The sequence below is a fragment of the Mobula birostris genome, chromosome 31 (assembly GCF_030028105.1).
Source record: "Mobula birostris isolate sMobBir1 chromosome 31, sMobBir1.hap1, whole genome shotgun sequence".
Lineage (NCBI taxonomy): Eukaryota > Metazoa > Chordata > Chondrichthyes > Myliobatiformes > Myliobatidae > Mobula > Mobula birostris.
Genome location: NC_092400.1, coordinates 37,004,432 through 37,028,388, shown reverse-complemented (window position 1 = coordinate 37,028,388; position 23,957 = coordinate 37,004,432). Strand labels below are relative to the sequence as shown.

Below are 23,957 nucleotides of genomic sequence, written 5' to 3'. Positions count from 1 at the left end.
TGAGCAGCCAGAGGAAGTGATTGAAAAGACAGTTGGACGTGTACATGGACTGGAGCAATTTCAAAGATTATAGGCCAAATGCTGGCAAATTTGACTAACTTGGATGGGGCATTTTGGTCGTGATAGACCAACTGGGTGGAAAAACCTGTTTCTGTGATGTATTACTTTAACATTTTAAAAGATGTGTGACTCAATTTTGATTATTTTTCTCCTCTTAGTCTACACGTGAGCAAGTGATCATGGAAGTTTAAAAATTTGCACTGAGGATTGGAATCAGTTTAAATTACTTCGTAATGAAGCAAAAATAACTCCCTGTGACTATTAGACCACAAGACCACAAGACAAAGGAGCAGAAGTCGGCCATTCGGCCCATCGAGTCTGCTCCACAATTTTATCATGAGCTGATCCATTCTCCCATTTAGTCCCACTCCCCCGCCTTCTCACCATAACCTTTGATGCCGTGGCTACTCAGATACCTATCAATCTCTGCCTTAAATACACCCAATGACTTGGCCTCCACTGCTGCCCGTGGCAACAAATTCCATAGATTCACCACCCTCTGACTAAAAAAATTTCTTCGCATTTCTGTTCTGAATGGGCGCCCTTCAATCCTTAAATCATGCCCTCTCGTACTAGACTCCCCCATCATGGGAAACAACTTTGCCTCATCCACTCTCTCCATGCCTTTCAACATCCGAAATGTTTCTATGAGGTCTCCCCTCATTCTTCTAAACTCCAAGGAATACAGTCCAAGAGCGGACAAACGTTCCTCATATGTTAACCCTCTCATTCCCGGAATCATTCTAGTGAATTTTCTCTGTACCCTCTCCAACGTCAGCACATCCTTACTTAAATAAGGAGACCAAAACTGCCCACAGTACTCCAAGTGAGGTCTCACCAGCGCCTTATAGAGCCTCAACATCACATCTCTGCTCCTATACTCTATTCCTCTAGAAATGAATGCCAACATTGCATTCGCCTTCTTCACTACTGACTCAACCTGGAGGTTAATAAAACCGTGGGAAAGCACGGGGCTGGTTTCATGATGGAGAGAATGGTGAAATCCAAAGTAACATTACTCAGGATATTTTGCTCCTTCTAGGGAAAACTGGGATCATGCGCTCTTCCACTGATATGGTTCAAAACTCTGGTCAAAAGATCCCACATGATCATTACTAAGATTAACAATTTGTGTTTCCAATAAATGAATCATCCAGATACATTTAAATGAGCAGCAAACAAAGGTAACACACTGCATTGTACTAAGTACAGACAGAACTTACCTTCTCTAAATCCATTTGCTCCTTTCGACTTTCCTCAGCCTCCTGAGTGGTGTTTTGATTGATGGGATCTTCTTGCCTGTGTTCTGCCACCTTCTCCCCCACTTCTTGGGATTTCCCATCCTCTTTTGAAAGCACCTCCTGCCTGATGAGCTGCTGACCACTGGCACTGGTTTCCGCGGCAACGGAGCCTGGTTTAGCTTGGAATGAATCCACCTTTTGCTGGCAACTCTCCACATTTGCCGGTTCCAGGGTGGCATCTCCCACTGACGCTGCCACCAGTTGGACAGGGTTTGGTTTCCTGAATGTCCTTGGCTGTTTACATTCGGCCTTCACCCTTTCTGCTAGTGGAGGCGGAGGTGTATGCTGAATCTCAGGTGCATCACCATGGTGCCCATTTACCAGTACCTGAGTCCTGCTCTCCATTGCTTCGTCTACTGGCTGGCTGTCATTCTGAGTTAAATGTAAAAAATGTTGAACCAAACTATTATCCAATTTACCTGGGCGCTGGAATAGGAGAAGGGTTAAGGTTAGTAGTGGTGGCGAGACGAGGAGGCGGAGGACCTTAATGTATAGCATGCATCATTGATCACACAGACAGGAAAACTCAAACTCATTAAGCTCATGATGTAACAGAAAAGGCTGGAAGTATTCAACAAGTCAGGTAGCGTCCATAGAGAGAAAAACAGCTGATCTTTCATTGGACTTGTTCATAACTTCCATTAGTTCTTCTGAAAGTTTGTGGATCGGAAACATTTGCTCTGTTTCTTTCTTCACCGAGGCTGTTTGACCTGCTGAGTATTTCCAGCACCCTCTGTTTGATTTCAGGTATCCAGAACCTGCAGGATTTTACTTTTACAACAATTCCATCAAAAATTGATCAATATCAAAATAAATTCTTACTTTTAGTTTGTGTTTGATCTTATTATATCACAATTATTTATCTGCAGTACTATGCTGGGCTCTAACCCGGAGCTCACTGGATGGGTTCAGTGTGGAACTGGGAGGAATCAGTACTAGATGTAACACTGAACCAATCTGGTTGTCCTTTCCCACATGAACAGCAATTCCCAGTCACACAACACCAATATACAGATGAGGAGACCAGAGGCTCGCTCTGAGGGAACGTTTATAAGGGACAGGATTCTAATAACTAGAAAGGTCCTTGTCAGCTTGAGGGATGGTTGTGAAGGTGCAGAAACTGGAACAGAATTGGAAAGAGGATCTGAGAGGAATGTAGGACAGTTTCTCTCCTACTGCTCTTGATCTCTCAATCTAGTTGCCGTTGTCCCGACATTTTATGTGTCTACCTGCACTTCACTGTCTCTGTAGCATTACATTTTCCATTCTGCTTTATTTTTTGTGACGTCTTGATGACCTACCTACATCTGGAGAGATCTGTCTCAATCCACACAAGCCATAGAGACTGGAGGAGAGCATAGGGAGAGTATCCGAAGTCAGTTTTTTTTACAGAGCACGGTGGGTGCATGAAGCGCCCTGCCAGGGTAGGTGGTAGAGGCAGATACATTAGGGACATTTAAAAGGCTGTCAGATAGATACATGGATTTTGATTTAGAGGCTTACATCACAGTAACAGACCCTTCAAGGCCAACGAGCCTGGAGCACCTAATTACACATATGTGACCAATTATCCTACTAACCTTTACATCTTTGGAATGTGGAAGGAAATCAGATTACCCAGAAGAAACCCATGCAGTCACAAAGAGAACGTAAAAACTTCAGGCAGCAGTGGGAATCAAACCCACATTACTGGCACTGTAATAGAGGCATGACACAGTGCTGTCCCCAAAGGGAAAATGATATGAAAATGGAGGGCTACGTGGGAGGGAAGGTTGGATTGATCTTAGAGTCGGTTAAAAGTCTGGCATAGCACGTGGGCTGAAGGGCCTGTACTGTGCTGTAATGTTCTTTGTTGTATGTAAGCTAAAGCTTTCCTGTGTATCGGTATCTGTGGCAACAACAAACCAATCACTGAGGTAACAGGCAGCAGAAGTGCCTTCACACCTAACGGGCTAACAGGAACATTTCCAATGCATCCGGTTCCAGAGACCTCACCTGCTGCTCGATTCTCCGCTCCTTCTCCTGACGACGATTCTCTTTTGCTTCCTTCTCCGTTTGCCGGACAAGCTGTTTGATGAATCCTGCGGTGGCTATGGGTGAGGTTGGCGATACGGGGGGAGAAGGATGTTCCTCCTGCTTGATCTGTTGTTGCACACAAATTGACCAAGGGACACTTTAGAAGGACTCTCTTTTCTCCAGGCACTCCTTGCAATGTACTGCCATGCACTGGGCTTCCACAGGTAAACAAAATTCAGCCTCACTAGCAGCTTTTTCACCTCCAACTTCCCAGTTCTTCAAAGGCATTACTTCCCTTTTTATTTTTCCCCTCTTCCTTCCCTATTCTTCCATTTAGACCGTAAGACCATAAGACATAGGAGCAGAATTAGGCCATTTGGCCCATCGAGTCTGCTCCGCCATTCAATCATGACTGATCCTTTTTTTCTCTCCTCGCCATCATTCTGTGGCCCTCCGCCTGTGGCCCTCATTCTGTGGTCCAATCAAGAACCTATCAATCTCTGCCTTAAATACACCCAATGACCTTGCGTCCACAGCTGCCTGTGGTAATAAATTACACAAATTCACTACCTTCTGGCTAGAGAAATTTCTCCACATCTCTGTTTTAAATGGACACCCCTCAATCATGAGGCTGTGCATTCTTGTTCTAGACTCCCCCACCATGGGAAACATCCTTTCCATATCTGTCTAGGCCTTTCAACATTCAAAAAGGTTTCAATTAAATTCCCCCGCGTCCTTCTGAATTCCAGCAAGTACAGACCCACAGCCATCAAACGTTCCTTGTATTCATTCCTGGAATCTTCCTTATGAACCTCCTCTGGCCTCTCTCCAACACCAGCACATCTTTTCTTAGATTAGGAGCCCAAAACTGTTTACAATACTCAACTGTTCACAATACCGATGCCTTATAAAGCCTCAGCATCACATCCCTGCTCTTGTATTCTAGACCTCTTGAAATGAATGGTAACATTGCATTTGCCTTCCTCACCACTGACTCAACCTGCAAGTTAGCCTTTAGGGTGTTCCGCACAAGGACTCTCAAGTCCCTTTGCATCACAGATTTTTGGATTGTTTCCCTCTTTAGAGAATGGTCTGCACATTTATTTCTTCTACCAAAGTGCATGACCATGCATCTTCCAACATAGAATTTCATTTGTCAGTGGCCTCACCTACATTACTGCGTCTGTAGCAACACTTTCTTGTCAGTACCCCCCCGTTTCCATCGAACTTGCTATGTCATGGCGCGATCGAGTGTCGGGCAGTATAACTGGATGGGTGGGCTGGGATCGTTAGCCTTGGTTGGCAGCCAGCCTAAGGGAAGGACAACTCTGAATCCCAACCTGGGCAGGTGGTGCTCGTTAGCCTTGTCAGGCCATCCACCTCGGAGAAGGACACTCTGACGTAACTCCTACGACCCGAGGACCTCGCTGTCACCATCCCTGCTTGCTAGGCAATGCAGATGAACCCCGGGTGTAAAGGGTGGGGCCAGTACCACGCACACTGCACTCCACCTAAAATACCATTTTGCAGGCTGAAGGACACACCCACGTCTACGACCACTCATCAAGCCCTGCAGCGATGGAAAAGGGGCGAAAACGGCAGGAGGAAGATGACACTGGAAGCCGCAGTTCCGATCCTGCGTGCAGGCAGTTCAGGTGTATGGGTTGTCTGATGTTGACCCCGGAGACGGTGATATCATTCGGCAGCACCCTGAACGACCAAGCAGCCTTCTCTAGGGACAGCACTGCTTGCTCCACAAGGAGAGGGGCCTAGAAAAGGCGGCCTAACCAAAGCTCGTTTTCATTTCCTCCAGCTGGTCAACGGGCATCCTCAAATGCGGTCGAACAACAACAAAAAAGAAAAGGTACACACCTGCCTCACAAGGAGTGCAAGGACTAAAGCTCACATGCTGGAACATCAGAACCATGCCCGATATAGCAGACAGTGGTCGCCCAGAACGACGCTCCGCTCCAGTTGCGCATGAACTTTCAAGACTGAATGTTGACATCGCTGCTGTCAGTGAAGTCTGCTTCCCAGAGGAAGATAACGTTCAAGAACATGGTGCCGGATACACCCTCTACTGCTCGGGCAAGCCGGAGACTGAGAAACGCCTTTCTGGTCAGGAACTCCATTGCCTCCAAACTTGAAAAATTGCCAACGGGCCACTCCGACTGCATCATCTCCATGCGCCTCTCACTTCAAACCAAGCAGCATGCCATACTCTTCAGCGTGTACGCCCCCACTCTTCAAGCAGATCCTGCAGAAAGGGAGTGTTTTACACTGATCTGCGCAACCTCGTACAGAACGACCCTGCAGATGACTTCAATGCCAGAGTCGGCCAAGGTTCAGAAGCCTGGAAAGGAGTATTTGGCAAACATGGTGTTGGAAACTGCAACGACAACGGGCGCCTTCTGTTAGAGTTTTGCACGGATCAGCAACTCACCATCATTAACACCATCTTCCAGCGGAAAAACAGTCTGAAGACAACCTGGATGCATCCTCGGCCAATGACACCTCATAGACTACATCTTGGTGCGCCAGAGAGACCTCCAGGACGCCTTACTCACCCGAATGATGTCCAGCGCAGAGTGTCATATAGACCATCATTTTGTCTGCTACAAATTCAGTCTCCATTTCAAACCTAAGCCAAAGCGAGGAGGCGCTCCAAGGAAGAAGTTTCAGGTTGGCAACCTCCAGTCAGCTGAAGTGAAAGCTGACTTTCAGATGAATCTTCAGTCGAGGCTTCAGGATCCCAGTTTCCCTACAGACTCCTCTCCAGAAGTGCTTTGGGAACACCTAAAAACCACCATCCTGAAGAAGAAGTCCTAGGGTTTTCCACAAAGAAGAACAAAGACTGGTTCAATGAGAACAACCAGGAGATCCAAGAATTGCTGGCGAAGAAGAGATCTGCCCACCAGACGCACCCTGCTCAGCCGTCTTGTCCTGATAAGAAAGCAGCCTTCCACCTTGTATGCAGCAACCTCCAACGCAAGTTTTGAGAGATTCAGAATGTGTGGTGGACCAACCTTGCAAAGAGAACTCAGCTTTGCGCAGACAGCGGTGACTACAGAGGGTTTTATGAAGCCCTGAGAGCAGTGTACGGCTCTTCGCACCAGGTCTAGAGTCCCTTGCGCAGTGCAGACGGTCAGGCGCTCTTCACAGACAAGGCGTCCATCCTGAACTGGTGGTCGGAACATTTCCAGACTCTCTTCAGCGCCAACCGCATGGTCCAAGACTCAGCAATTCATCGCATCCAACAACAGCCAGAGAAAACAAAACTGGACAAGATTCCAACCCTAGAAGAGACAGTCAAGGCCATAGAGCAGCTGAAAAGTGGCAAGGCAGCGGGAGTTGATGGAATCCCACATGAGATTTGGAAGCATGGGGGCCCAGCATTACACACCAAACTCCTCAAGTTCTTTGTTTGCTGCTGGGGACAAGGTAAACTACCACAGGACCTCCATGATGCAGTCATCATCGCCCTGTATAAGAACAAGGGGGAAAAGTTCAACTGCTCCAACTACCAGGGGATAACTCTTCTCTCTATCGCAGGAAAAATCCTCGCAAGAGTACTCCTGAACAGATTGGTGCCCATCATTGCAGAAGAACACCTCCCAGAGAGCCAGTGTGGCTCAGAGCCAACAGGAGCACCACTGACATGGTATTTGTTCTCAGGCAGCTCCAAGAGAAATGTAGGGAACAGAACAAGGGATTGTACGTGACGTTTGTCGACCTTACCAAAGCGTTCGACACCGTGAGCAGGGAAGGTCTGTGGCAAATCATGGAATGACGGGATGCCCCTCACAGTTCCTCAGCATGGTCATCCAGCTACATGAAGATCAGAGTGGTCAAGTCAGACACAACAATGACATCGCAGAGCCCTTCCCAATAGGCAAAGGAGTAAAGCAAGGCTGCATCCTCGCACCGACTCTCTTCATCATCTTCTTCAGCATGATGCTCAGGAGGGCCACAGAAGATCTTGATGATGAGGACCAATGGCAGCCTGTTCAACCTGAGGCAACTACAGTCCCACACCAAGACATTCGCCGACAATGCTGCCCTTGTCACCCACACAGAGACAGCCCTGCAGCGTATAACATCCTACTTCGCAGAGGCTGCCAAGCTCTTCGGACTGGAAGTCAGCTTGAAGAAGACAGAAGTTCTCCATCAGCCTGCACCTCAGGAAGATTAGCACCCTCCCCGCATCACCGTCGGTAAGGTAGAGCTGAAGACAGTCCACCAGTTCAGCTACCTGGGGTGCACCATCTCGTCAGATGCCAAGATTGGCAAAGAGATTGACAACAGACTGGCAGAGGTAAACAGCGCATTCGGCAGGCTGTACAAAAAAGTCTGGAACAACAAGCATCTGAAGAAAGGCACAAAGATCAGTGTGTACAGAGCCATTGTACTGACCACTCTCCTGTGCGGCTCCGAGTCGTGGGTCACCTACTGTCACCACCTACACTCCTCGAGTGTTTCCATCTCAACATCCACTGAAGTGACTTCATCACCAACATTGAAGTCCTCGAACAGGCAGAGGTCACCAACATCGAGGCCATGCTGTTGAAGACACAGCTGCTCTAGGCAGGGCACGTCTCCAGGATGGAGGATCATCGCCTGCCCAAGATTGTGCTGTATGGCGGATTCTCCACTGGCCACCGTGACAGAGGGGCACCGAAGAAGAGGTACAAGGACTCTCTGAAGAAATCCCTTGGTGCCTGTCACATTGACCATCGCCAGTGGTCTAATCTAGCCTTCAATTGTGAGGCCTGGCAACACACCATTCACCCCCAGTGTGTCTCCTCCTTCGAGAACGCATGCAGGGCTGGCATTGAGGACAAAAGGAGGAGGAAGAACCGTGACACAGCAGCACCAAACCCAGAACAGAATTTCCCTTGCAGCCGCTGTGGCCAGACCTAACTGTCCCGTATTGGCCTCGTCAGCCACCAGCAAGCCTGCAACAGACGTGGGCAGTCCCCTTCCTAAATCTTCGTTTGCGAAGCCAAGCCATAATTTTATTTGCCACATTCTTACCCTTTCTCCTAATCCGTCTAAGTCCTTCTGCAGCCCACCTGTTTTGTCAACACTACCTGCCCCTCCACCTATCTTCATATCATCTGCAAACTTGGCAACAAAGCCATCTATTTCATCATCTAAATTATTGACATACAGCAAAAAAAGAAGTGGTCCCAACACCAACCCCTGCAGAACACTACTAGTCACCGGCAGCCAACCAGAAAAGGATCCTTTTATTTCCACTCGCTGCATCCTACCAATCAGCCAATGCTCTAACCGTTGGCTGTACTACCATGGGCAATTAACTTGGTAAGCAGCCTCATGTGTGGCATCTTGTTAAAGGCTTTCTGAAACTCTAAATATACAATGTTGTATCCCCTTTATCTATCCTACTTGTAATCTCCTTAAAGAATTCCAACAGGTTTGTCAGGCAAGATTTGCCCTTAATGAAACCATGCTGACCAAGTATGGTTGTGTCACCAAGTACTCCATAACCTCATCCTTAACAATTAAATCCAACATCTTCCCAACCACTGAAGTCAGGCTAACTGGTGTGTAATTTCCTTTGGAGTCAAGAGTGGAGCGACCATACCATTCTTCCATACAGTCTGGCTCCCTTCTCTTTTCCTCACCGACCTATCCCTTCCCCCTGGTGCCTTTCATCCTTTCCTTTCTCCTATTGTCCACTCTGTTCTCCCATCAGATTCCTTCCTCTCCAGCCCCTTACCTTTACCACCTATCTCCCACTCCCCCATCTGCCTACCTTACCCTCACCTGTCACCTGCCAGTTTGTACTCCTTCCCATTCCCCCTCACTCTCTTATTCTGACTTCCTTCTCCTTTCTTTCCAGTCCTGATAAGGGTCTCAGCCCAGATGATAGTTTGCTCTCCTCCATAGATGCTGCCTGCACCTGATGTGTTCTAGTGCTTTGTGTTTATTATTCTGTCTATTTATTTACAATTTTAGAGATACCGCATGGTGACAGGCCCTTCTGGCCGATGAGTCTGTGGAGTCCAACTACTCCCTCATGACCAGCTCACCTACTAACCCGCATGTTTTGGAAGGTGAGGGGAAGCCAGAGCACCTGGAGGAACCTGCGCAGACCTGGGGAGAACTACAAACTCCTTACACACAGCAGCAGCAGAATTGGCTGCTGGCGCTGTAATAGCATTACGCTAACCGCTACACTATCACGCTAGTCACATATTTTCTCATTGGCATATTCCCAATAATGCCTCACCAAGTTATTTTAATCAGAGGAGGTTCAGACCCCCAGGATACCTCACATCCTCCTCAAGCCTTGGGAGTTCATTCATTCTTGGAATTTAGGCCAAAGGATGACTGCGTCAAAGTCTTCAGGATACGGAGGGAGGCAAATTGGGAATTGACAACACTGACTTCAATGGAAGTTGAATTTCAGAAGCAGAAGGGGAGGAGGACGTGGAGGAAGAGATGCACAGATTATGGATCACCTTCTGGCACATTGATCAAGCCCTCCCTCTCTGTGCTAGAAGACCCAAGACAGTCTGCATCGGCTGACTATTCAATCACAGACGGTGTTCCAATTGAGAAAATCACCCCTCACTACCTTAGTGGTGTTCAGGCAAATTACAGACTGCTCTGTAACAGGTCAACAGCATGTGTAACCTCTGAGTACAGAAATATAAGTACCCTTTAAGCTAAAAGCCTTTCTGATAGCTCCCACCTAATGGCTGGTGCAGACAGAACACAGTATTCGCGTTGACAAAAGCATCTTAAAAGCACCTTTCAGCATCACTTTGTCAGAGTACCAGCATGCCCTCCCTGGATCTACCTCGGGAATTCTCACATAACAGGGCATAGGGTGTGCTCTATAGGGGAGGAGATATCAATGTTAAATATCATAAGGTGGCTCGGTCACACTGCAGTTAACAAAACGCTGTCACAGGGCCGGCGACCCGGGTTCATTTCCACTGTCCATAGGGAGTTCATGTTCACCATGGTCACACTGCAGTTAACAAAACACTATTACAGCAACAGCTACCTGGGTTCAATTTTGCCACTATTCATAAGGAGTTCATATGTTTGCCCCATGACCACAAGGATTTCCACTGGGTGCTCCCTTTTCCTCCTGGGGTTACATGGATTCTTTGGGCCACAATGGCCTGTAACTATGCTGTGCCTCTTCAGAAAAAGTACTACAATGGAATTGCACAGACCACAGTCGGTACTCAAGGATCTATCTGCTGATCAAATTATATTTTAGTGCCTAGTCACAATGGTGCACATTTGGTCTCTGACTATACAGAATATGCGAGACCATACCATTGTATTTACAGCCCTGGTAATAGCCTTTGATCCAGTTTAATGACATTTTTCCTTCAGTGGGGTGACCTGAACTACATATAATTCTCCAAATGTGGCATTACCAATGTGTTTACATCTGTACCACAACGTCCCAACTCCTGTACTCTATTCTGACCAATCAATTCACCTTCTCCACTACTCTGCTTACCTGTTTTCTAAGCCTACGAAACACCCCTTCACTACCCTGTCTGCCTGTATTGTAATTGTGCCAAATGTCCCTTCATTACTGTCTGCCTGTATTGTAAGTGTACTTCATTACTTTGTCTACCTGTTTTGCCACTTTCAAGGATCTATGTACCTGTACCCCTATTACAGTAGTTTGAAAGAATGATGTAAGCCTTTCTCCAAAGTTGGAATCTCCTTTTCTAAAGGAGATGTATTCTTGCTATGGAGAAGGCTTGCACAATTGTTTCTGGAGTTAATTGCTTGCCTTTTGAGTATGTGCATTCATTGCTGATAAATACACGTGTGACCTACGGTAAGCATTGCTTCTGTGCAATCCGGCTCCAGGACAGGTCAGTAGAAATTAAAAACATAAGGAAAGTGCCCATTACTTTCCAGGCCAGATCCCAGAGATGTACATCTTGGCAGGTTGTGCAGCTGAGTGGCAGGACCTCGGAAGACTGATTGGGAGTGTAGGGAGAGCTGGAGTAGTGTGAGCCGTTCTGTTCACCAGCTTATAGGAAGTGTGTGATCATACCGGAGAGAGTGCAGAGGAGAACCACCAGGGTGTCGCCTGGGATGGAACATTTTAGCTCTGGGAAAAGACAGGAGAAACTGTTCATTTTTTCCTGGAGCAGAAGAGATTAAGAAGGAACGTGATTGCAGTATATAAATTGTTATGAATATAGACAGGGTAAACTACAGGAAACTTTTCCCATACCATATCAGAGGTACATAAAAATAGAGGGTAGGATTTTAGGGTAACCTTTTCGTCCTAGAGGGTGGGGAGTACCTTGAAAGCACTGCCCAATAAGAGTGGGAGAAACGGAGTCATCAAGAGCAGTTAACAAGTACCTGAATCACATTGGCTTGGAAGGGTATTGGCCAAGTGCTGGAAGGTGAGGTTAATGCAGATGGGTATTACTGGTCAACATGGATTTAGTGAACTGAACAGCCAGTTCCCCAGCTGTGTGACTTAATGGTGCTGTGAATGGATGGATGAGTGTGGGATCAATGCAAATGGGTGTTTGATGGGTTACTTCCACTGCTCTGTGACTAACAGGGCATCGACATTCATTGCTTAAGGTAGTGCTTCTCATGTTCATCACCATGAAGATGGGGCATTTGATCATTCTCTACTCTAACTCAATTGTGCCTTAAAACTTAGGCTTCTGACCCAGTCTTCATCACCTTTCCTGGTCTTCAAATCCTTAAAGCCTGGCTCTGAAATCATGCCTTGATTTACTCACTAGGGCAGTCCAGTACAATTCAACTCCACCCCAGCCCTACCCACCTGCCAACTGCCTTGCACTGAAACACAGCTAATGCTTCACCATGTTTCCCAACATCAATCTGTACTTCCATCACACAGTCTTGCAAACGATTACTGTCATTGATGAGGTGAGTTCAACCCACACAGACTCATTCTCCAAGCCAGACTTATGATTAGTGAGACTTTATATTGAAAGGCCCAGACAGAGTGGATGTGGGGAGGATGTTTCCAATAGAGTCTAGGGCCAGAGTGCACAGCCTCAGAATAGAGGGATGCCTCTTTAGAACAGAGGTGAGGAGGAATTTCTTTAGAACATAGAAACATAGAAAACCTACAGAACAATACAGGCCTTTTGACCCATAAAGCTGTGCCAAACATGTCCTTACCTGAGAAATTACCCAGGGTTACCCGTAGCCCTCTATTTTTCTGAGCTCCATGTACCTGTCCAGGAGTCTCTTAAAAGACCCTATCATATCCGCCTCCACCACCATTGCCGGCAGCCCATTTCACACACTCACCACCGTCTGCATAAAAAACCTACCCCTGACATCTCCTCTATACCTACTTCCAAGGACCTTAAAACTGTGTCCTCTCGTGCTAGCCATTTCAACCCTGGGAAAAAGACTCTGACTATCCACACGATCAATGCCTCTCATCATCTTATACACTTTAATCAAAGGGTGGTAAATCTGTGGAATTCATTGCCATGGACAGCTGTGGAGGCCAAGTCACTGGGTATATTTAAAGCAAAGATTAATAGGTTCTTGATTGGTAAAGTTATCAAAGGTTATGGGGAGAAGGCAAGAGAATGGGGTTGAGAGAGAAAATAAATTAGTTGTGATTGAATGGCAGAGCAGACGATGGACCGAATGACCAAATTCTGCTCTTATATCTTATGGTCTGAGTTGGAATCTCAGCAAACACCCCCAACATGTAAGTAGAAACATCAGACATGCCAAGAGATTGGAATCCTGGTTAACTGTCTTTAGGATGAACAGCAACATTCTGCATAAAGATGCTTAATGAATCTACTAATTTTACAATCAAACATGCACAAAATAGAACATGAAAAAATGTCACTAATCTACAAAACATTGGCTTCAGTACCATAGTTAGCAAAGCAGAGATGGAATCCTGCATCCACTTTAATTTCCCTGAACTCAGACAGTCTCTAGCCCAAGCCTAATACACCTTCAATGGCCAATAACATCCATCTCAAAAACTTTTCTCTTTAAAAAGAAATCCGATGCAAGGCTTAAATTTTAATGGATATGGATAGGTGGGCAAGATGGATTAATAACAGAGTATATTGTATTATAATTGAATTCATTATTTATATTCAGAGAAGCTAATAATGTTATGGACACAGAGGGATTTGGGACATGCTGGTTTCTGAAATTCAGAAAATAAACGAGCAGATGCAGTAAGTTGTTTTGAAGGTAAATTGTGCGTTGGTCTTTATTGTCATGAAATTGGAACAGAAAATGAGAGACTGCTGCTCAGGATTTGGTGAGGCAGTCTACATCTCATACCTAACTTAAGAGATATTTGCCTTGGACTCATTGATGACTATGTTGAGGGAACATTGAGTAACACTGGACTAGACAAATTAACGTGGTACAGAATGAGAGATATTCTTATTCAGAAGTGGATTAACAGGATGGATGACTATTCTGTAGACTGAGGAGTTGAAGGGATGGGTCTGTGTATAAGAGATTGGCCTTTTGTTACTGAGATGAGGAAATACCTTTTCTCATAGCGCTGTGAATTTGCTACTTCAGAAGGCTAAGGAAGATGAGTTACCACAAGGTGAGTTCGATGGATCTTTGGAGGACAAGAAATTAGGCAGGAAAATGGTCCTGAGGCACAAGATTCACTAGAATCTGCTTGAACAGTAGAGCAGGCTTAAGAGGTCACATGGGCCTTCTTCATGTTCTCTTTCTTAACGTCTTTTGCAGACAGTTTTCAGCAAAATAGTTAATTGTCCCAAATAAACAACCCTGGTGCCTGTCATCTACCCAAGCCTCCTGCTACATTTTTCCATCTCCCTTATCACTGAATCAGTTAACTCATAAGTATTGGTCAACTGTGAATGTAAAAGCGCTTGTCCCATGAGATCTCCCTGATTTTTAGGCACGGAAGACTGCAGGTGCTAGAGTCTAGGGCAGGGGCAACTCATCCGGTCGAACAACATCAGTGAGTGAAAAGAATTTCAACCTTTCGTATCAGAACCTTGCTTCGGAGTTCGACCCAAAGTGTCAACAATTCCTATCCCTCCACAGATATTGTTCCATTGAGTTCCCCTAGCTATATGTATGTTCCTGATACTTTTGTACAGTAGAAAATTTGTTGCCACAGAACTAAGAAAGGTATTACAGGATGAAGGGTTGTCAACCTGAAACACTAACTTTCTCAGATTAACCACAACCGCTGCCTGACCTCTGAGTCAGCAGTTTTTTTAAACTACAGTTGGGAAATTATTTCATAGCTAATATGAAAAGAACAAGCATGAATAACAGTAAAAGGCCACCTGGAAGGAGTTAGGAAATGAAAGAGATGAAATGAGGAGATGCTTTTTTAATGCAGTCCCTTCATTACAATTTCTGATAACATCAGAGTGATGTCTCTCACTTATGAGTCTTGCATTTTCAATTTCACTGTAGAACTTTTGTGATTACCATCACCATTTTAAAAGCTTTTCTTTTCCTTCTCCCCATCCCCAAATTTGTATTGTTATATTTATAAATGAGAATTTTTGAAATGGTAATTTATTTATAAATGAATATTTTTAAAGTGCTGCTGTTCAGAGAGACCTGAGTGCTTTGTATCCAAGTCACTGAAATCTGACATGCAGATAAAACAGAATTAGGATGGCATGGCACATGGTATGTTGGTCCTGAATGAAAGAGTCTCTGAGCACAAGAGCAAAGAGTTATACCATATTTGCATAGGGCCATGGTGAGATTACACCTGATGGATTGTGCCCAGTCTTCTTAACTGTAAAAGAATATTCCTGCTGTTGAGGGAGTGTGGCAAGAACAATGCTAAGAGGATCAAAACTTCCTATCGAGTGTGGGTTCTAGGATGGTGGGCTTGTTATGTGAGGTCAGATTGAACAGGGTAGAAGAAGAGGAGAAAATAACCAGAGGACATGGGTGAGGGGGGAAAAGTTTAAAGGGAACATTAGGGGTGCTTGCTCACACACAGAGTGGTGGGAGTTTGGAATGAGCTGCCAGACGAGGTGGTAAATGCGGATTCTTTTTTAACATTTAAGAATAAATTGGACAGATACATGGATGGGAGGTGTATGGAGGGATATGGTCCGTGTGCAGGTCAGAGGGACTAGGCAGAAAATGGTTTGGCACAGCCAAGAAGGGCCAAAAGGCCTGTTTCTGTGCTGTAGTTTTTCTATGGTTCCTATGGTTTCTAAGTATGTACAAAACTAGTTGGGGTCTGAACAATATAGAAGGATTGAGAATGTTGGACTCAGCTGAGGTGTGTAGAACTAGTGTAACAAGATAAAGGCAATCCCTGCTAGGAATGAAACAAGAAGAACTTGACGAAGGGTCTCAGCCTGAAACGTCAACTGTACCTCTTCCTAGAGATGCTGCCTGGCCTGCTGCGTTCACCAGCAACTTTGATGTGTGTTGCAAGGAGAACTTTCTTCACTCAGAGGGTGGTGAATCTTTGGAATATGCTGATTCAGAGGGCTGAGGAGATGCAGTCATCAGTTACATACCAAACACAAGAGGCTCTGGAGATGCAGGAAATCTTGTGTGACACACACAAAATGCTGGAGGAAGTCAGCAAATCAGGCAGTATCTATGAGGGAAATAAATTCTCACCCCCTTCTCCTCTCTCTGTTCCCCTCCTTTGTCCCTTTCTCCCGTGATCCATTTTCCTCTCCTAACAGATGCCTGCTTCCAGGGAAAAGGCAGAAGATTGGAGCTGAGAGGGAAATGGATCAACCATGATGAAATGGCGGAATAGACTCAATGGGCCAAATGGCCTCGTTTTACTCCTAAATCTTATTGTCTTCTTCAGACCTTTATTTCTTCTACCTATCACCACCCAGCTTCTTACTTCACCCCCTCCCCCACCCACCCACCTTCCCTCTCACCTATCACCTTTGTAGTCCTTTGTAGTCCTTCCCTCCCCCACCTTCTTATTCTGGCTTCTTCCCCCATCCTTTCCAGTTCTGATGAAAGACGTCAGACCAAGATGTTGCCTGTTTATTCTCCTCCATAGATGCTGCCTGACCTGCAAGGTTCCTCCAGCATTTTATGCAGATATCGATAGTTTCAGGGTATTAAAGGAATCGAGAAATAAGGGAATCGTTCAGGGAAATGGTGATTGCCGTAGATCAGCCACTATCTATAAATGGTGGAGCAGGTTATAAGAATGGAATGGACTGGCTTTGACCTATAAATGGTGGAGCAGGCTATAGGAATGGAATAACCTGGCCTTACTTCTACTTCTGTTCTCATTGATGTATTTATTAATAAATATCATGGGGTGACAGAGTTAGGAGAAGAAAAAAATCAACAGGCATTATAAAATTTAACAAATTATTAATATGGTACTTTATTTTAAAAACTCCTGAAGTTCTACTGAATTTTAAACAACTCCTGCAAGGTCTTGTCACGGCCTCAACGACTGTCTGAGCAGGGCTCCAGAAACTAAGCATTCATGACAGAGGCTGCCAGAATCCCATTACTTAGAAAACATTTGTTCAAAACCATTGGGAAGATGCAGTCAGCTCTGAGACAGGCCAAACACACAGAGTCACTTGGAATCACAGGATATCAGAAATTCAAACTCACAGTCATGCCTTGTGTTGACACACTGATTTTGCAATTGTGTGCTGTGTTGCAGTGTTCGACGGGAAAAGTAACTACACAAGTATATCCAAAGGGAATGTCTTGTTGTCAGGAAGACCATATTGAAACTAGGCCGCATCTGTAGTACTGCCATCCAACTTTGGGCACAAACACTGTGGGAAGGATGAAAAGGTCCTTGACAAGATCCAGAAGAGTCGGTGCCAGGGATTAGGGATTGGAGAAGATGGCATAGTTCTTCAAAAGTCAAAGAGATCTGAGGGAAAATTTCTTGGGGGCAGTTAAGATTGTGTCGGGAAAGGCAAAAGAAAGAGGCCACAATCAATAGCAGTTGATTCAAAAGGGACAAAGCCTGGACTCAAAGTTATGGGCAAAAGACGCAGGGAGAATTTGACGGACGCAAGAGATTCTGCAGATGCTCGAAACCTTGAGCAACACTCACACAATATGCTGGAGAACCCATGCAGTTAAGCAGTATTTATGGAGGGGAATAAACACTCGAGGTTTCAGGCTGAGATGTCAACAGTTTATTCCCCTCCTCAGATGCTTCCTGGCCAGCTGAGTTCCTCCTGCATTTTGTACACGTTGGGAGAATTTGATGTTTTTTTTTAAAAACAGAATGTAGTTATGATCTGAACTGAAGTGTCTGAAAGAGTGGTGAAACATAATGACTTGGAACTTTCAACAGGACTTGGAGAGGCCTTGAGAAAGAATGGCTTCCAGGGCTACAAGGACAACTCCACTTAGCCGGCTCCTTCAGTGCCCTAACTGGGAATCTTGAACTTTCTCCCATTGTCTTGGTCTCATGAATTACAAATTGTGTCACTGGTTTCACAACCAGGAAGATGAATTCTGACAGCTCAGTCCCAAAGCTCAACTCTGCCTAGAGGTTAGGTTTAGGCAATAATTAGCTCCCACCTCGGCTGGTCTTTGGAGAAGCTCCTCTACTAACACCTCTCTGAGCAATGGTACTCAGTTTAAAACAAAGCTCACATTAAGACATGTGTAATGGCTGGGAAGAGAATGAAAACACAACATGGAGAAGGAACTAAATAAGCGAATGCAGACATAAAATTGGAAAGAAGTATTGTCCTAGGCTTCAGAGACCAAATAAATTAAAATTACAAATCACCAGAAGGTTCTCTCAACACCTTGCATCATCTTGACTGCTCATGATCATTAGGGATTACTTCTTGGTACAGAGGGAAGGGAGCTACAATGTTAGCATTCATTTCATGAAGACTAAAGTGAAGAATGTAATAATGAGGCTTTATAAGGCATTGGTCAGACTGCACTTGGAGCACTGTGAGCAGTTTCAGGCCCCTTATCTAAGAAAAAATATGCTGCCATTGGAGAGGGCCCAGAGGAGGTGGATGAGGATGGTTTGAGCAATGAAAGGGTTAACATATGAGGAGTATTTGAGGGTCTGGCCCTATACTAGCTGGAGTTTAAAAGGATGTTGTGGGGGGGTGGATTTCATTGAAACCTATTGAATATTGAAAGGCCTTAATAGAATGAATGCGGAGAGGATGTTTCCTATAATGGGGGAATCTAGGACTAGAGGGCACAGCCTCAGAAGAGAGCAACATCCATTTAGAACAGAGGAGGAATTTCTTTAGTCAGAGGGTATAGAAATTGTGGAATTCATTGCTGCGGAGGCCAAGTCATTAGGTGTATTTAAAGCGGAGGTTGATAGGTTCTTGATGAGTCAGGGTGTCAAAAGTTACAGGAAGAAGGCAGGGTTGGGAGGGAAAGTAAATCAGCCATGCAGGAATGGTGGAACAGATCCGACAGGCCAAATGGCTTAACTCTTCTCTTATGTCTTATGGTCTTATAAGTGTGCTACCTGTTGTAGAAAAGTGTGCTCAGTATATTCAAACAGACTTACTGAAGAATTGTAGAAGTATCTATCTGGGTGATTGATATTTCTCCCATGTGGTCCTAGTTGACTGAGCTGTCACCTTTCCAGGGCTCCTTGCAGGAACAACAAAGCCAGGTCTCAAGTAAACAGGAGAATGTCAAGCTGCTTGGTATATCAAATTACAGCAGAGCAGCTGGGTAACATGTTACCTGTATGAGAAACTAATTGTCCTGTTCTGTAGGTAAATATCTGTAAAGTGTTGAACAAGTGCAGAGGTGGGAAGAGATCACAGGGTTAGCAAAGGGAATTCTTTATCAGGACCTGATGATGTGAAGGGCAACCCACTAGATTAATTGACTTGAGGAAACTCAGAGGGATGGAGAGATGGGGATGTTCAGCAAGGAGAAGAACAACATACACTGGACAGGAGCTTCTTCAGTGTAAACTCTCATATGTAAGGAAGCCGCAAACTTAACCAGTTTAGTTTTTGCCATGGTATTGAAGCATATAAAACAGCAAGGAAATGTATAAAAGTAAGGATGTAATGTTGAGAATTTATAAAGCACTGGTGAGGCCACTAGGAGTATTGTAAGCAGGTTTGGGACCCTTATCTTAGAAAGAATGTGCTGAAACCGGAGAGAGTTCAAAGGTGGTTCACAATAATGATTCCAGGATTAAACAGCTTGTCATATGGAAGTGTTTGATAGCTCTGGGCCTGTACTCACTGGAATTCAGAAGACTAAGGCATGACCTAATTGAAACCTATTGAATGGTGAAAGGCCTTGATAGCGTGGATGTGGAGAGGATGTTTCCTATGGTGGGAGAGCCCAAGACCAGAGGACAGAGCCACAGACTAGAGGAGTGCCTTTTAGAATGGAGCTGAGGAGGAATTTCTTTAGCCAGCGAGTGATGAATCTATGGAATTCTTTGCCTTAAATATACATAAAGACTTGGCCTCCACAGCTGCCCGTTAATAGATTCTTGATTGTTCAGGGCATGAAGGAATACGGGGAGAAGGCAGGAGATTGGGCCTGAAAGGAATGTTGGATCAGACATGATGAAATGGTGGAGCAGACTCGATGGGCCAGATGGCCTAATACTTCCCTTTCATCATATGGTTTTATGGTCTTATGGAAATATCTACGTGTACTAAGAGGGATAGGGACTGGGGAAGAGAGAGGGAGAAGGAGAGAAAAGAGAGAGGGGAGAGAAAGAGAGAGAGAGACAAAGAGATTAAGAGAGAAAGGCAAAGAGAAAGAGAGAAAAAGAATAGGGAATAAAAGGAGAGGAAGAAGGAGTTAGGGTAACAGAGTGAAAACGTAATAGAGAAAGAGAGAGATATGACAGAAAGATTGAGAGAAAGGGAGAAATGTCCAAAACACATCTCAGTAGAGTAATGGAGAATAAACTGCTAAGACAAGCAATTTCTTTGTACTGCTAGAACCTTTTAAGTTTTGATACCAAATTTACTTTAAATTAGTTTTCCAGCTTGGCTAAGAGTACAATTGCCAGCACAGATGCATGGATAATGGGATTTCATAGAATTTCCAGTACTGGAAGGAAGTGGGACTTTTCTGAAGTTGAGTGAATTTACGAAACCCAGGTGTCTAGTCCAAACCATCCTGCACGAGCATCTGTTAGAAGATTGTCACACTTCTAAAAGCCAATGCAATGCATCGTCTCTGCTGCATGCAGGAAGTAAAAACCTGTTGACCCAGGTAGGGTAACTTTCCTTTTGTTCCCATAATGCTAGGCGTGCAGAAACAGCCATGCTCCCACAGTCTAGTCGAGATGCGTTACAGGATCAGACTCTGTGCTGGATGACTTGAGGAATATGGAGACATCAAACTGCATGGCAGGTGGAAAGGCGACACAGAGTTTTCCCAAAGAGATACAAGCAATGAAAGAGAAGAAAGAGAGGGTGGGGAAGAAACAATGATTAGAGGAAGAATGCAGAGAGGGAAAATGTCACACATAAAACAGCCATATTCTCTAATGAAGACATTGATTAGATGAAACAAGATGAAAGCGGTCTTCAGCCCCTGCACCTACTGACTCAACTCATCTATTACTGCTGATCAACTGAAAGGCCAAGTGTCATTCCAATGCACAGAGCCAGAAGCGAGGCACTGCACAGGAGAATTTTTTTATCCCTTAGCTCTTTGTAATATATGTAAGAAGTTGTATCTTTACTATTTCATTTTATTTCAGTCCATTACAGAAATAGTGACTTCAGCAATTTACTTCAGCATAACCAAATTGTATTATCTGACCAATCAGGGATACTTCACTAGGGCGGGACCCAGTTCATGCAAGAATTACACAATACACTTCCACCTCCCAAAAGGACACAGGGAAAGGAGACTCTGGAGATAGCTACAAATTTACAGTTTGCAATTCCCCTCAACGACACAATTAGTCACAGTTTTCTAATGCATTGTGATTATTGCATTTTGAAAATACCTCCCTCCTAAGCATCAATAATTCTCTATCACAGGAAGGAGGCCATTTGGCCCATTGTGACTACACTAGGCAAAGACAGACCATATGGTAGTCCCACTTCCCAATCTTGTCCACAGCCCGGCAGATGATTCTCCTTCAAGTGCCCACCCAATTACTGTTAATATTTGGTGAGGCCTCTGTCTTCACCACCACTTCAGTGATGTGTTCTGACCTCCAACTGTCACTGAATTAAATCATTTACAGTCATAGAAAAGTGTAGCACAGAAACAGGCCCTTCAGCCCATCTAGTCCATGCTGAGCCATTTAAACTACCTACTCCTATCCACCTGTACCTGAACCATAGTCCACCATACCCCTCCCATCCATGTACCTACCCAAACTTCTCTTAAACATTGAAATTGAGCTTACATGCACCACTTGTGCTGGCGGTTGGTTCCACATTCTCACGACTGTTTGAGTGAAGAAGTTTCCCCTCATGTTCCCCTTAAACTTTTCACCTTTCAACCTTAACCCTTGCCATCCAGTTGTAGTCTCACCCAACCTCAGTGGAAAAAGTCTGCTTGTATTTACCTTATTTCTTCTTAGCTCCCATCAAGTATAGTATCTGACTAAGGGAAATAGTTCCTTTTAGAGTCATAGAGGTATAGAAAAGTACAGTACAGGAACAGGCCCTTCGGCCCTCCTAGTCTGTGCTGTCTAGGTCTCTGTCTTTGTCTTTCAGGATTTTTTTTTTGTCTCCTCCTTACTGGTTGGCCTCAGATGCATCTCCCCTTATCTTCTTCATCGTCCATTCTCTTACTTCACCTGCCTATTCTCTCACACCACCTCCATTCACACCCACTCTCTTATCATTCTCTCACTCCAAACTCCCGCCCCCATCTTTCTCCCACCCACCCATGCACGCACGCCAACCTCACCTATTCTCTCACACCTCCAAGCTCCCCACCATCCTCTCACACCCCACCCCAATCATTCCCTCACACCCCCAGCCCTGTACCAGTCAATAGTCCAGTGTGCCTCTGTTTTCTCCATGCTGTCCCCAGTGTTTGAAAGCTTACCATTAGCACCTGACCCTCTAATCTGATTGTGCTCACTCCTAGTTCTTTAGAACCCATGATGAGTCTTAGCATCTACCAGCTTCACCATGGAGAGACAGTTGAACAGACTGCTTTAGATGTGCAGTGTGTCCTCGTGTAGTAGTTACCAGGATGTCACTGAACAATTCTTCACACTCCTGAAACATTATCCGAACTCACCAGTGAATTTTATCATCAATTGCACAAATGTGCTCTTGGACATTTTAAGATTAGAGATTAAAATCTGTCCTGGTTTGGACCCACCCTGACACATACACAGACACACTGCCATATCACTTGAATGACCCAGACACGGTATAGGGTGAAGAACACAGGACAGCAGAGCACAGTACGAAACAGGCCCTTCAGCCCACAATATCTGTGCTGAGCACAACACGAATTTAAATGAATCCCTCTGCCTGCACATGATTCATACCCCTCCATTCATGTGCCTGTCTGAAACCTTCTGGAATGCCACTATCATATCTGCACCCTCTAAAGATTCTGACTGTCTATGAAATCTGTACCACTCGTAATTTTATAAAATTCTGTCAGTTCTTCCCTGAGCTTTCCAACATCCCCAAATAAAACAGTCCAAGTTTATTTTTATAGGATGTATCATTTAATCCAGGCTGCGTTCTGGTAAACCCATGCAAAGCCTCCACATCCTTCCTAGGGCAACCAGAACTGCGCACGGTACTCAGTGTGGACTTATCACAAATGCAGGGGCAACTACGTAGCTGTGGGCTGTGTGCTTACTCACAATCCTGTATTTAAGTTTGCTGACAACACCACTGTTGTTGGCCAAATCAAAGATGGTGACAAATCAGCAAAGAGAAGGGTAACTGAAAATCTGGTTGAGTGGTACCACGTCAACCTCTCACTCAACATCAGCAAAACTAAAGAGGTGTTACAGGCTATAGGGGAAAGAAGCCAGAGGTCCATGAGCCAGTCCTCATTAGACGATCGGAGGTGGAGAGCTTCAGTAGCTTTAAATTCCTTGGCATAATCGTATCAGAGGATCTATCCTGGGACCAGCATGTAATTACCATCACAGAGAACACACACAGCTTCTACTTCCTTAGAAGTTTGCGTGGATTTGACATGTGATCAAACCAAACACTTTGACAGACTTCTATAGATGCACATCCTGATGGGTTACATCACTGTCTGCTATAGAAACACCAATGCCCATGAACAGAGAAGACTACAGTACTTTTCAATAAACTTTTTGTGGAGTTTCTTGGACTGTTCTTTTGTCTTCGTGGTGTAGCTTTTGCCAAGATACTGACATCAGCAGTTGAACTTCCCAGATACAGGTGTAGTTTTACTACAATCAATTGAAACACCTTAACTACACACAGGTCTCCAAAAACAGATCTCCATTTAACTAATTTGTGACTCCTAAAGCTAACTGGTTACACCAGTGAAGATTTGGTGTGTCATATTAAAGGTGAATAGTTATGCAGTCAATTATTTTGTGTTTTATATTTGTAAGTTGTAAAGATCTATTTTCACTTCAACATGAAAGAGTCTTTTTCTGTT

At 44.8% G+C, this 23,957-nt stretch overlaps 1 protein-coding gene across 3 annotated transcripts in view; it reads right to left on the bottom strand.

The window, feature by feature from the left end:
• The window catches only part of LOC140190674 (unconventional myosin-XVIIIb-like), a 462,061-nt gene that overhangs the window by 316,162 nt on the left and 121,942 nt on the right, over nt 1-23,957 (bottom strand). Inside the window, exons 2-4 of one of the 3 annotated variants that reach the window (XM_072247443.1) lie at nt 20,608-20,721; nt 3,357-3,505; nt 1,284-1,787 (exon numbers count right to left, since the gene is read on the bottom strand). In XM_072247443.1, coding sequence (XP_072103544.1) covers nt 1,284-1,787; nt 3,357-3,505; nt 20,608-20,644 — 690 coding nt within the window. In that variant the 5' untranslated portion in view covers nt 20,645-20,721. The remainder of the gene's footprint in view (nt 1-1,283; nt 1,788-3,356; nt 3,506-20,607; nt 20,722-23,957) is intronic. The other 2 variants (XM_072247444.1, XM_072247445.1) reach the window with 2 other exon arrangements.